The 15303-nt window shown below is 33.0% G+C and overlaps 1 protein-coding gene across 2 annotated transcripts in view; it reads left to right on the top strand.

The window, feature by feature from the left end:
• The first annotated feature begins 71 nt into the window (after window positions 1–71).
• LOC126821436 (F-box only protein 11) overlaps window positions 72–15303 on the top strand; it is a 30865-nt gene continuing 15633 nt past the window's right edge. For both annotated transcript variants that reach the window (XM_056100938.1, XM_056100937.1), the window contains exons 1-12: window positions 72–246; window positions 1817–2002; window positions 2778–2922; window positions 3315–3453; window positions 4277–4357; window positions 4685–4820; window positions 5597–5703; window positions 6094–6205; window positions 8729–8835; window positions 9192–9329; window positions 13487–13704; window positions 14836–14921. In XM_056100938.1, the coding sequence (XP_055956913.1) occupies window positions 150–246; window positions 1817–2002; window positions 2778–2922; window positions 3315–3453; window positions 4277–4357; window positions 4685–4820; window positions 5597–5703; window positions 6094–6205; window positions 8729–8835; window positions 9192–9329; window positions 13487–13704; window positions 14836–14921 (1552 nt within the window). In that variant the 5' untranslated portion in view covers window positions 72–149. The remainder of the gene's footprint in view (window positions 247–1816; window positions 2003–2777; window positions 2923–3314; window positions 3454–4276; window positions 4358–4684; window positions 4821–5596; window positions 5704–6093; window positions 6206–8728; window positions 8836–9191; window positions 9330–13486; window positions 13705–14835; window positions 14922–15303) is intronic.

Below are 15303 nucleotides of genomic sequence, written 5' to 3'. Positions count from 1 at the left end.
GTCTAGACAGTCACGTGTCAGCATAGACCGATTTTCATTCGTTTGCGTCTACGCAATGATAAAATAGTGCATTTCAATATGGCTTCTCGCTAAATTCTTTTTCAGCATTCAGCAAATATTGCAATTTTTAACATACTTTTAGGGCAGAGATGTCCAACCAATCTGCACGTTCTACCAGGTTGAATGCCAGAAATCTTAGAAAGAGGGCCAGAACTAAATCTGAACAGCGAAAGAGACATAATGCAGGTATGAAATGAGATGAATGCATAGGAAGGGTCATTGTAAGATCAGTCAAGACGAGTTCAGATTTAGACATAGTTATGCATCTTGCACGAATGAATAATAATAATTGATGTTGTGGGAACTAAATATTAACTCTTTTGTTGTCTTAAGCCTTGGTATTTGAATGAACTTTTAAAATAAAATACCCCGAAGACGCTGGTTTTGTTGGTTCGATTTTGTGATTTATACACTATTATACAGGACCAGGAGAATCGTCGCCAAACAACACCACTTGCAGAAAAGAATACCCATGGCACGAATGCTACGTCATGTTCATCATAGTGTCTTGACGGTTTTCAGACCATTTAAAAACTGAATGTTTACAATATCTACATGAAAATCTTTAATGATGATTTATGCATATAATTGAACTACTATAGAACATGGATTGATCTGGAATTAAGAAAATATGAAGATAATAGGTAGATGTAGATTGTAGACCTGTCCTCCTAGTATGCCTATAGTCCTGGTTTCAAATTAACTTCACCTAGCTACTAAGATAGTTACTCTGTCTGTCTAGGCCTACCCTACGGCTACAGAGAATGAGAGATCGAGAGATCGCCAAACAATTTCAGTTTACTATTTACTTACAGTGTAGGTTAGGCCTCTACACCTAAGTAATGACAAGTTGCCATATTGGAGTTTCTGCAATACCAGCTACCTTACTACAGTTCAAACATGGCATTGACTCGATTGAGAAACAGTCACAGTGCTTGATCATACTTGATGGCTTTTTGACTTCACAGAACAGTGCAATGTTAAACCCCATTTCATTTCTTTTGACTTCTATTCTACTGTCTGAACCATCATAAATTTTAAACAGATTTCTTCGATTATGAACAAACTACTTAACTTTGTTAGTGTGAAGTTTCATTATTTATTGTGATACCGGTATCAATGTAAAAAAATCCACAGTAGGCCTAAGCTATAGTTTCTAGATCATAGTTTCAAGCGAGAAGAATCAATCTTATTTCTAGTAGTACTAGTATTACTGTATTTGAGAAATGATGATATTAATAGTAATACTGGTGGTATTGATAATAATCAGAGTTGACCTAGGCCCTAGTCTACATGTAGGCCTATGTAGCATAGACTTTCAGGGACCTGGGTACATAGTATTGTGTAATGCGATGTACGAAACTCTGGGATTTTAAATAAATTTAGGAAAAGAGAAGATGATAGGCCTTGTCACATACTGTCAATTTTAAAATGTTCAGTTTATGATCTAATAGAATAACGTACTATAACATAACAATATGGTACAGTATCAGGTACCTACTTTTATAGGATTTTGACTTTTACAGACTTTTAGTGTTATTGGTTGTTTATTTCTTGCTGGTTTGAAATTGAATACAAAAATAAGTCAAAAAATAGTTGACATTATTGGCTTTTATGTTTGAATGACTAGACTAGAATTTAGAAAATCATTGATTTTATTGAGCAATGACATTAGTTTGAAGGATGGGTTAATGGCCACTGTTAAAAATAGATAAAAATTCTTTAATTATTTATATATTATAATTATTGTTTGCAGATTCTCTGGTTGCAGCTGAAGCCCTGGAGGCAGAACCAGGCCCCAGTAGCCCAAACCTCAAATATAATTTACGCCGTCGTCGAACTATCGACACTCTTACCAAAGAACCTATATCTTCCAATACCTGCACACCTGTTAAAAGGAGAAGAAAGTCAGCAAGCATAAATCCAGCACTGATCCCAACAGGTATCAAATTAGATTTTTTTCTTGTATTTTAAAAAAATAACTATTTGATATAACTTAGTTATAAGCTTACATAAATGATAAACTGTATGAACTTTAGATCATACTCATAGGGTCTGTACTACATTGGCCATTTTTTGAAAATGGCAAATTCCGTTTTAACTTGAATACAGAGTTATTATATTATTAATATATGGAAGACGGGGTTTCGTTTCGAACAAATTTATTATTCCAAAATGACGAAATGAAAGTAGCCTATAATGTACAAATACCATACTAAAATAGTCATAAAACCCTGCGATATCGTTCAATATTTTCGAGTTTTATGAATAAAAAGAAAATACTTGGATACATACAAAATTGTATTGAGTTTTTGTTTAATATCAGAAAATATCTGCTTTTCTGTCTTTTTCTGCGTGAGATTTCAAATTCCGTTTTGAGCGCGAATACCGCGATTTCTGCCTTTTTTCCACAAAGCAGACAGTCATCACCCCTAGGTCTGTCATTGAGTCAAGTGACATGCTTTCGATACCAAGCTAAAGACCCCTACGTGGAAGCAAATATTGAAATAAAATTGTACCATATGATGTGGTTTATGTCAAGTGGGCATTAAACTCCATTTTATTTCATTATGATATTATGATTAACTCTTAAGTTAGTATATTGTACTAGAAACAAAACAAAATCATGCAATCTAATTATCATAGATTTTGATCTATTTCAATTGAATATATAAACTTACTACATAATGTATCATTCAATATTTGTTTTATTTTAGGATCTGTTGGAGCAAAATATTTACAAGAAGATTTACCCGATGAAGTGCTATTAAAAATATTCTCCTATTTATTAGAATTTGATTTATGTAGAGTATCACAAGTCTGTAGAAGATTTCATTCTATAGCTAATGATGATGAATTATGGTTAGTGAAATTTCAAACACTTTTTTGTAAATTTTGTTTGAAAGTCATTGTTGTCATCATTGGATGTAAAGAACATTTACAAATATGTTAAACATCTGGCTTGTAACCAAATGCAGCATTGATTTCTGATAATGTAAAGCCCATTGCAGTCATTCACGTTTATAAAATTGTGCGGGAGCCATAAAAAGCTCCTGCCAATTTCAAAATGAGAAGAAAGCTCCCGTAAAAAAACTCTTTTTAAACATACATTATGCAAGAGCTAAATCTGTCTATTGCAGGTTTTTCTTTAGGCCCGAAATGTTATTTATATAGATCATTTCCATTCAATTTTTTGAAATCGAGCAACATTCCTTTTCATCAATCTTCTGTATTTTCTTTTATTATTTTAACAGGAAAACCTTGTATAAAGATGTATTTGAATATGACAGTCCATTAATGTTACAAAATACAGAGCCAAAATCTTACGAATTTATACCTTCATCAGAAATGGTCAAATATGATAATCCATGGAAAGAAAGCTTTGGACAACTGGTATGTTAATTGCATTATTATGTTGGTACTCCCTGTGGTCATTTGCATTAATCATTATCTACTTTTACAGGCTACAACCACAACCCAGAGGAGGGGTGGATGGCTGAATGGTTAGCACATGCGTGCTGTATCATAAAGTCTGTCATTGAGTCAACTGGCGTGGTTTTGAATCCCCGGTTGTACTTGACAAGGAGTAGGGTCGCCTGTCCAACTTTGTGGGTTTTCTCTGGGTCCTCCGGTTTCCTCCCACTACTAAAGACTCCTACGTGCAGGCGAATTATGGAAATAAAATTGAACCATATGTTAGTCCCGAAATGACCTAGTTTGTGTCAAGTGGACGTTAAGCCCCATTTCTCTCTCTCTCTCACCACAACCCAGGCCTTTGAGAATCAAGCTTGTCTAATATGAGTTTTGATTGATCAGCCGTGTATAAAAATTTCCCAGACAGGCATAATAGCTATTGGCCAGTGCTAATAAAGTCTATAAGTTCCGATCTCAAATTTATAAACAGAAGCAAAATGTAGTTGAAATGAACTGGGTTTAATTTCTTTTTTTCTTCTTCTACGATTTGAAATATGAACATAATCACTTGATATAGTGCTGGTGGCAAAGAAATTTATTCCAACATTTATGTCAGATAATTAGCGCTGAAATAGAAGGTTGATTTGAAAGTAAATGAACTCTTGATTCAATGTAAATTAAAACTTTGTAATAACATGAAATGAGCCTCAGCTTACAAATGGGGAAAATAGAGCAAACATCTTGGTATATATTTGATAATTCTATATAATTTCATTCTATTTTCCATTTTTTTTAAAAAAAGTACCGAGGTGTTCATGTTCGACCGGGATATAGTAATTCTTCACAAGTACGACGCAAACGATATAAAGGAAGAAACTTAGTGGTAAGTAACTATCTTGTGCTATTTTTTCATGCCAAAACAACTTATACTGTAGCTGAAATATTAACCTGGTTAGTCCCAAATAGTAAGGAAAGGCAGATAGCACCATACACAGCCCGTCATGGGATGTCGGCGAGACAAAGCATGGTCATTATAAGCAATTAGGTGAGAGACAGGATCTGAGTAGATGGTATATATATTCATGGGCAGTACAGTCATGGGTTAATATGACTATTTCTCAGCTTGCAGACGTTATCTAAATTTTGCTGATTAAAGTGTTTGAAATTGAAATTAATTGTGGATTTGAAGATTAATTTTTTTGTATTTCAGTATTTTGATGCTATAGAACCAGCTCATCAGTATGTTGATACTAAAGAAATCTATGATCCATTAATATTTATACACACTGGCGTTTATCAAGGAGAATTACTCTTAATAGATACACCTGTCACATTAATTGGAGCAGGTATGTAATGGTTAAACAAATAGCTGATCAGACAAAACTTTAAATATAAGTTGATCTTTATTAACTATAAACTTTGAATCAACTGATTTTTATATACACCCACATGGAAATGAGGTCGTATATTGCCGTCACCTCCGTGAAATGAAGAATCCTATTGACTTTCAGCAGTTTCCTTCAAATACATTTGGAGTTGTAGCCTTTGTTTCCCTTTGTTGAACCTTGTGAACGCTCGACCGACAAGTTATCGTTCGATCTGTGTCATTTAAATTAGTGAAATGAAGAAGCCTATTCAATTTCAGCAATTTCCGTTAATTACTTCTAGAGTTTTGGTCTTTGTTTAAATTTGTTGAACCTTGTGATTGCTCAAACGAGAAAAATTATCATCCAATCTGTATGAAACTTATATGCATTAGATAAATTAGTTAATCGAAAAAATCTGTCGAATTTCAACAATTTCTGTATATTATTTCCAGAGTTCGGGCTCTTGTTTCAGTTTATAGAACCTTGTAAACTCTCAAAAGACGAAAATTATAATCTGATCTGTATGAAATTGTCTTGTAACTACCCCATAACTTACAAAAGAATAAATATGCGACGAGTCGCTGCAGTTGCATGTTTTGTTGCATTCTTTGTGTTATTCTTAAAATATTATGAACAATATATATACTTTGAAATCTCTATATTCTATTGAGTTTTTAAAGTAATTTTATGTGTTTTTTGACATAAAGTATATTTTTGGTACCTTTGAATCATAATGTTAATGAAATTTTTTTTAGCTCCAGGAAATGTGATGGATCATGTATTTATTGAACGTGAAATGGAATCCACTATAATGTTTGTAGAAGGTGCCAATGGAGCTTATTTAGGTTATGTTACATTAAAAGTAAGGTTCACTTACTGTATTACATGCAAGCAAGGAGTGATCTATTTACATCGATAATTAGCTAGTCTTTTAAAAATGACTTATGCATGTTTAAAGTTAATTGAGAAGTACCTGCCATTTCCTGACAGGAATTTTATATATTTTTTTGTCTGAATTTGCCAAGAATTTCTGATTTCACTTGAATTGTGAATGTGCTTTTAAGAAAAGGGGTGTCAGGGGGATTTCAAAACCGTGCTCTATGGGTCAAGTATATGTGCCCTTTACTTATGATCATCTTTTTTTGTTTAACTTATTTAAAACTAGCTCATGTGGTTTGCCATTTACTTGCTAAATCTGCATCCCTGTATTCCAACTAAACATTAATTGATATAAAAAACTATTTTATTTTAGTTTTCTCCTGATATAACATCGTCTGTACCCCACCATCGACATTATGCACTGGAAGTGACAGAAAATTCTTCTCCTATAATTCAACATTGTAGAATACGTAGTACATCTGTTGGTATGTTGTTTTATTACATTAGGGAAGAAGAACATAATTAAAAGAAAACAGATATACAAAAGACAACCGGCAGTTGCCACAGGGAAGATACTCGCACAAGCTTAAAAAAAAAAAAAAGCAATTTTCGTACAATCAGGGGCCATAATCCAGGAAGTTATGGTCTGAAATGCTTGAATATCGATATGGACTGAGATACTTGGGACATGAAGATATATTTTGAGTTTAATCAAAATCGGATAAAAATTGTGACTTCTAGAGAGTCCACAACCTTGGTATTACATACTTTTACACTATTTTACACTATTTGTATACCAGGAGCGGCCATTTTGTCCGGTAGTTTCAGTCTGATTTTCTTAAAATTTGAACTGAACCGTCAATAGGGTGTAATGATGATACATTAAAACACTTTTTAAAATCAGATAAAAATTGTGACCTCTAGCAGGTCCACAAGCTAAAAACATTATTTTTCGTACAGTCAGGGTCCATAATCCAGGAAGTAACAGTCCGATTTGCGCAAATATCGAAAGGAACCAAGATCTTTGGATTATAATCATACATTTCAAGTTTAATCAAAATCAGATTTTTCAAAAACATGATTTTTGCGTACAGTCAGGGTCTATAATCCAGGAAGTTACGGTTCGATTTACGCAAATATCGAAAGGAACCAAGATCTTTGGATTATAATCATACATTTCAAGTTTAATCAAAATCGGATAAAAATTATGACATCTAGAGTGTCCACAACCTTGGTATTACATACTTTTACACTATTTGCGTACAAGGAATGGCCATTTTGTATGGCAGTTTGGGTCAGATTTTTACGAAATTTGTACTCAACCTTCGTTGATGTGTAACGGTGATATATTTAAATGGTTTTTAAAATTGAATACAAATTGTAACTTCTACTTCTAGCAGGGGCCTTAATCCAGGAAGTTGGCATTCGGATATGTGCGATTATCGAAAGGAACCAAGATCTTAGTGATATAAACATAAATTTCATCAAAATCTGTATTGTTTTAGTTATGGTTGTCACGTGAACACAACCATTGGGAACATGATTAACTAAAAGATCGAAGGGAAAAGGTTTAAACAAATTTCGATAACTTGATATAATTAATATTCCAACAAAATATAATTAGAACCAGATTGACACTGAAAATCATTGTACTAGTCGTTGTCCATTTACAATGAATAAAAAACTTTGTATGATCTGTGATGGAGAATTACAACAAAGTGTTAAATATGAAGAAATGCATTGGTGCCTTATCAGCTCATTTTAACTACAGCGTTTTCAGATGTTTGGTGCCGTAGTAGAAAAATCCTAATATCAAGCACTATCGTGCTTTACTAATTAATCATGCAACAAATAATTAAGTTCTCAATGGATAGTGTTTATTTTTTAAACTTCGTAGCAAGCGTGACCCAATTATTCCATCAATAAACATTGTGTTCGTCTTTGATTCCCCAAGATAAAACAGTACCGTGCGTTTTATGACTAACATTGACATACATCTACACCAATTACCATGATATTCGAAGCATTTTAATGTGTTATATTTTTTAATGAGTCACTATTGTTAAATCATGTATCTGTATCGGCCGATATGTTTCACTGTCAACATCAGATATTGATAAATCATAAAACCGACAGTACCCATATCGGTATATCACTAAAAAATATACATTAAATTATTTCCCGACATGGGGCAAGAAATTCACGCGAATCTCTGAATCTAATTCGCGCAAGGATTCTCGCAAGAGCATACGCTGCAAAACTAGAATTGTTGAGTCCAACTATTGAATGTCAGTCAGGATGCTTTGAATCAAATTTGTATTACTTACTTTATAGAATACTACATGTATAATAAAATAAAATATTTGTTACGTTTTTGTTTTATACTGTTTACTTCTAAGTTATATAATTTTGGCGAGTTTCTGGCTGGCCTTTATCTTTTGTTTTTGTGTTTATGTTATTGTGTGGAAAATTCCCCGATCACAACACAGTGTCTTGTAGAAATAGAGCACCGAAAGGAATCTGTATTATAATGGTGCAACTCTATTGAATTTCAATTACCATAAAAATTTATTTGTTTCCTAATTATTATTTTAATCCCTCTTAAATAATATTTAAAGGAAGCTGCTTTAGCAGGCCAACCTTGAAATGAAATAATTTTGGGTTCCATTTTATCCTTTCGAGTGATTTGATTTCATTAATTCCACATCAATATAATGGCTTTAAATTACGTCATTCCAATTCTATTTGTCACTGTCAAGTTCTGCCACTTGTTTTTTTCACTTTCGTTTGTGCGCACATAAACTATATTCATTTATTATAATACTTTGTGCAGTTATCAATTGAATTTTTAGGACATTGACATGGCTTCTGGAAGCAAAATTAAAGCTGTATCTAAAGATTTGGAAGATTCGCACAGTTGTGAGAATCCCCTTAGATGCTCGCAAAAAATGACGACTTCTACCCCTTTGGTGTGGTGAATTAAAACTATATAATTATTATTTTTGTAGTTGGAGCTGCTGTATGTGTATCAGGTTCGGGTGCTGATCCTACTATTAAAAACTGCTATATCAAAGATTGTGAAAATGTTGGAATGTATGTTACAGATTATGCTACGGTAAGATGTTTAGAGGTCTAGATATTTGTTTATGCTTGTCATGTGAATAAATGTCTAAATAATAGTTTATATAACAATTGAAGTCAAAATAAAACCTGCAATAGACAAATTTAGCTCTTACGTAATGCAGGATATATAACTGAATGGGACTAATTTTGTGCTTTTCATTTATTGTGTAATACAGAAATGAACGAAGCAATTAGATTGCAGCCAAACTGAATTTACTGCATACAAATAAAAGGTTATTTTATTATAAACGTTTTAATTGATGTTGCAAGGGGTATATGAAGATAATGTATTATTACTATGTTATAGGGAGGTATATGAAGATAATATGTATTATTACTATGTTACAGGGGGTATATGAAGATAATGAGATTAGTGGTAATGCGTTAGCTGGTATTTGGGTTAAAAATCATGCTACACCTATAATGAGAAGAAACCATATACACCATGGAAGAGATGTTGGTGTATTTACGTTTGAAAATGGAATGGTAAGAATTCTGTACTGAGTACATATAATCTCAAATGTACAGTATTATAATATAAATCAAATCTGAATGACATTCTCAGTATAATTGCGTCTTTATCTTTGTGTCTTTCTAGAAATATTCTCTTCTAAATTCAGATTATTATGTAATGTATTACAGTTGTTGGTTTTAGTTTGCTTTGGGTTTTTTTATACACCCACATTGAAATGTGATCATATATTGCTGTCGGTCCGTCTGTCAATCCGGTATCCACAATTGCTTGTGGATGTTCTAGAGGCTAATGTTAATATCCAATTGACTTTGAATTTATACAGGGGGTTTGAATGGCCGAATGTTCAGCACGTGCGCGTGTATCATACTCATACGGTCTGTCAACTGGCTTGTTTCGATTCCCTGGTTATACATGACTAGGAGTCACCTGTCCAACCTCATGGGTTTCCTCTAACTGCTAAAGCCCCCTACACGCAAACGAAATAGTGAAATAAAATTATTGAACCATATGTTAGTCCCAAAATGGCCATATGTCAGTCCTGAAATGACCTAGTTTCTGTCGAGTGGACGTTAAACTCGCAAAATCTGCATGATGCCGATACAATAATTTTGACAATGTCCACACAATTCGTTAAAATGTTAAAAAGGGATTTTTTGAGTTAGGCTTAAAGTAGCTAAGTCTCTAACTCAATATCATCCAAAGTTTTCGACATTGAAATCATGAATTATTTGTCAACTTAAATCAACATTGATGTTGTGATCTTACCAGGAAAAGATGGGCTTCTGATATCCAATATTTAAACATGCATTATGCAAGAGCAAAATCTGCTTATTACAAGTCTTTCTTTAGGCCTGAAATGTTATCTAAATTATCAATTAGACATTAATTAACTTATCCAGACCATAATAAACTCTCGATGTCAAGGCTAGCCTTCGATGTTGCCTGGATTAGATTCCTATATGCCGCTAACGGCTATTGATGATTAAATCAGAAAAAGTGGATAATCAAGACTATGCTGTTTATATTAATGATTTTAGTAATGACCGAGACTATGCAAAAATTTCACCCGCTTCTTTCTCGGCTCATAGTAGATCAATTTGACTGGAATTTCCAGCAAATTACCTTTACACTATCTAGTTTTTAACTATTATAGCGAGAACTGCCATCTCTTTATCTTATCTCCCATAATATATCTTTAAGACAAAATAAACATTTTACCATTGCGTGTACCATAATGCGTTTCAGCTCGATTTGTAACAAGGGACTCGAAGAATGAGGCTAGACATAGTCCACAAGTCATGTCAAACGGTGCCGTCACATTCTTATCTGGAAAGGATCTGCAAAGAAATACTATCGGTGTAGACTGGAATAATAAGACGCTAAAGATTGCCATTAGATTGAGACTTCTGGCATATTTCGCCGAACATAGCTGATTTGAAATTAGAGTAAAAACAGAAACGACTGAATGTAAATCAGTTTATATACATTCATATTACATTATTATATGTGTTGCGACCCATTTGTGTCAATTTCTAGGTCCCAAATATTAGCGATTTGGGACACAAATGGGTTGCAACCCATATAAATAATGTAATATGAATGTATATAAACTGATGTACATTGAATTGTTTCTGATTTTACTGTAATTTCTAATCAGTTATGTTTGGCGAAATACACCAGAAGTCTCAACTCAATCGAATGGCAATGGCAATCTCTAGCGTGAGGAGTGGATGCTTAAAACTCTCTCTCTCATTTATAAACAATGTTAAAGATCATGCGACGAAGAAGCCTATCTGTATAAAATTTATGTGCATCCTTTAAATTAGTGAAATAAAGAAGCCTATTGAATTTCAGCAATTCCCGTTAACTACTTCTAGAGTTATGGCCCTTGTTTCACTTGAACCCTGTGAACACTCTAACAACAAAAGTTATCATCTGATCTGTATGATATTTATATGCATTATTAACATTACTGAAATGAAGAAGTCTATTGAATTTTGGCATATTTCATCAATTAAATCTAGAGTTATGGCCCTTATTTCATGTTGTTGAATCCTGTGAACGCTCCAATGACAAAAGTTATCCGATCTGTATGAAATTTATATGCATTATTTAGATAGTGAAACGAAGAATCCTATTGAATTTCAGTAATTTCTATTAATTATGTCTAGTGTTATGACCCTTGTTTCACTTTGTAGAACCCTGTGAACACTCTAACTCTAATGACAAAAGTTATCATCCGATCTGTATGAAAATTATATGCATTATTTAAATTCATGAAACGAAGAAGCCTATTGCATTTCAGCAATTTCCGTTAATTATGTCTATAGTTAGGGCCCTTGTTTCATTTTGTAGAACACTGTGGACACTCTTAACAACAAAAGTTATCATCCGATCTGTATGAAATTTATCTAAATTATTTGAATTAGTGAAACGAAGAAGCCTATTGAATTTTAGCAATTTCCATTACGTCTAGAGTTATGCCCCTTGTTTCACTTTATTGAATTCTGTGAACACTCAAATGATAAAAGTTATCTGATCTGTTTGAAATTTATAATATATGCATCATTTAAATTAATGAAACAAAGAATCCTGTAGAATTTCACTCAGCTATTTCTATTAATTTCTTCTGGAGTTGTGACCCTTGTTTCACATTGTTGCAAGTTATGTTTACGATCCGACAACAGTTTTCTTCCAATCTTTATGAAATTCATACACTATTGATGGGACTTTGTTGGTGGGTCACGATACGATACATATTGCGTGGAAACAAAGAATTTGGTGTAAACATGATAAAATGTATTTTGCAAAAATATAAAAATAAGCACAGAAAAAGGGCAAAGGTCTTTGACTATGATATGTCCGATTGATTTGGTTATTTCTGTTCTGTTGAGCGTTTACTTTCTGTCACTAAGAATGTCAGTACCGGTATATTGTTATTTATGATTTGTCTAAAGGGGGTACTGCCAGACTACATGAATTCCGTTCCTTGTCCAAATCACTAGGCTATCCTTATCCGTTTTCATTTGTCATACTGTGTTGATCCCCTCACTCCAGGTTATGCCGGTTTACGTGAGTTTTCAAGTTCGTCGTGTTTCCAGAATATTTCTCACAGGTATGTCATGTGATCGATCAATTTCAAATACGGCAGATTTATTATCTTTTGCTTTGAAATTAATGTGCTTCCATATAGATACCTTGAAACAAACCGGAGGGCTCCACAAACTTAAATATTTTAATAGTTGAATTCTGTTTACTGTTGCTTCATACAGCATGTAAAATATACAAGCATACATAACCGAATATTATTATTTCAAATTATATTATCACCAATGGTCAGAAACACAATAGAGAAACCTATATCAACGATTCTTGAGTGAGAAAACGGTCCACCATTTATTTCATTACCACTGCATAATTGTAAGCATCTTTTACAAAAGAAATTGTAATTTCTATCAGGGATTCAGGTTCTGATACCATTCAAAATAACAATAGGCCTATTATACACGCAAAATATAAATTTATAGAAATGGGATGAGATTTGACAAGACTGAAGGCACCAAAAACAAAATCTGATCTTAATAAATCATCTCAAAACTATGCGTTATGTAAAGACATATTTGTTGTATATTGCTTTACTGGTAATTGTTTTACAATAAGCACACCTGTATATTGTCGTCGCTCCTGTCCACCTGGATATGTCTGTCCACAATTTGTTTGTGGACACTCTACAGTTTACAATTCCTATCCGATTTTGAAGAAACTTGGTTACTTTCGATATTCTTGAATTATGGCCCCTGATTGTACGAAAAAACACGTTTTTAGCTTGTGGTCCCTCTAGAGGTCACAATTATTATCCGATTTAAAAAAAAATGTTCAAATATATCACTGTTACTCCGTAATGACGGTTGAGTTCGAATTTCGTGAAAATCAGACCCCTGAATGTTCGAAAAATCACATTTTTAGCTTGTTGACCCAATTGTTGTCATAATTTGTATTCAATTTTTAAAAAATGTTTAAATATATCACTGTTACACATCAAGAAAGGTTGAGTTTGATTTTTGTAAAAATTGGACCGAAACTGCCTGAATGTGGACGTATTTTGCCTGGTCAGTAATGACGATTTGGAATAAAAGAATTTCTGTTTTAATAAATATTTTTGTTCCAGGGTTATTTTGATTCCTGTGATATTCATAACAACAGAATTGCTGGTTTTGAAGTAAAAGCTGGTGCTAACCCAACTGTAGTACGATGTGAGATTCATCATGGTCAAACCGGTGGTATTTATGTACATGAAAATGGCAGAGGACAGTTTATAGAAAATAAAATCCATTCAAACAATTTTGCTGGTGTATGGATTACATCGAATAGTGATCCAACAATAAGGTAAGTAACTTCTACCTGTTTACTGATCATATTATTAAGGCCACAGTACTGGTACAAGAATTTTGTATTTGAAACAAAATTAAAATTCATTTTTTTCAAAGGGATATTTTCATTTAGACTTTTGAGGAAAAACTTAAATCTAGCATATGTTATCTCTGTAGGGTGTTTTCTAAGGTAAAAAAAAAAATGTTCTGTTTCCGGTAACCCAACCGGCCCATTGAAAAAACCTGCTGACTGTTAATTTTTTGTTTTAGTGTCAAAATTTTTGTTCACCGAGCGACCGTTCAGAATACGCTAAGCCTACCAGATTCGTGAAAATGCCTAGATATTATTTGTTGTTATAAATGAATATAAATGTCATCATTCTTTGAATCTACATTTACCGATCACAAGGTTGCTAACTGAAGTGATAATCGAGACTACAGGTTTCATATAGATTTACCACTGCACATTCCAAAAAGCTACAATCCTCACAACTTTCGCTCTAATAAGTATTGGCGCGCAATTCGACAAAAAGAATTTCAAACATGGGGATAGGATCTGCTCGATTGGTATTTAAATTTAAAACTAGACAAATAAATATATTACGGAACTTTTTCGTGTGACAGCTAGATATGATTTTTATACGCCCACATTAAAATGTGTACATATATTGCCGTCGCCTCCGTCTGTCGCGGTCCGTCCCTGCCATGGACCCTAAATTAGTATAATACAGCCCATGGTGTAAATAACGCAACGGCAATCAGCAACATTATGATGTTTTTCAGACACATCTACTCATGTCTCAGTTTGTCAGCCATCTTTGAACTATCCTGACCATACTCTATCGAATGGTATGCCTGAACTAAATGTCAGTCGCATGCAGATAATTTGATTATAGTACGAAAATCTGTGAAACCGAAGGTCGCCCAGGTCATCCCAAAAATCCTGTTAACAGTAACCATCAAATACAGACAAGAATATTGACAACAACAGAACTTACTCCAGACAGAAACTGATTCTATGAATTATTTGATAAGAATTCTGCAAATTGATAATTTTCCAAACTCGACCACACACAATGATAATTTATATTTTGTAGAAAAAATGAAATTTATATTTTGAAGAAAAAATGAAATTTATATTTTGTAGAAAAAATGAAATTTATAATGGTCATCAAGGTGGTGTGTATATATTTGGTGATGGTAGAGGTCTTATAGAACATAACAATATACATGGTAAAGTACACAAATCTTACTCCATTCTTAAAATAACACAAGTATTCTTTTTCTTTCCTTTCTATTCAGCTCAGCTCATGTGGACATGAATAATCCTGTTAAATGTACATGTGCTGGACTTCCTCGAATGAAATTTTTTGCTAATGAAACATAAGCTAGTCCTGAATGGAGATATTTTGTCATTGGTTAATCATGTAATTATTTTAACTAAGTTTTATATACATCGGACTAATTTACGAAATGAAACACTAAATATAAATAAATATGAAAGCTTCTTAATAATCTTAATAGAAAATACTAAACTAAAAATATAGAAACAAATGGCAATATCTTTTTAAAGAATTAATAGATTCCTAGAACCTCTTGCCTACCCATTCTCCAT

Source organism: Patella vulgata, chromosome 5 (genome assembly GCF_932274485.2).
Source record: "Patella vulgata chromosome 5, xgPatVulg1.2, whole genome shotgun sequence".
Classification (NCBI taxonomy): domain Eukaryota; kingdom Metazoa; phylum Mollusca; class Gastropoda; family Patellidae; genus Patella; species Patella vulgata.
This window is presented reverse-complemented; position numbering and strand designations above follow the sequence as displayed.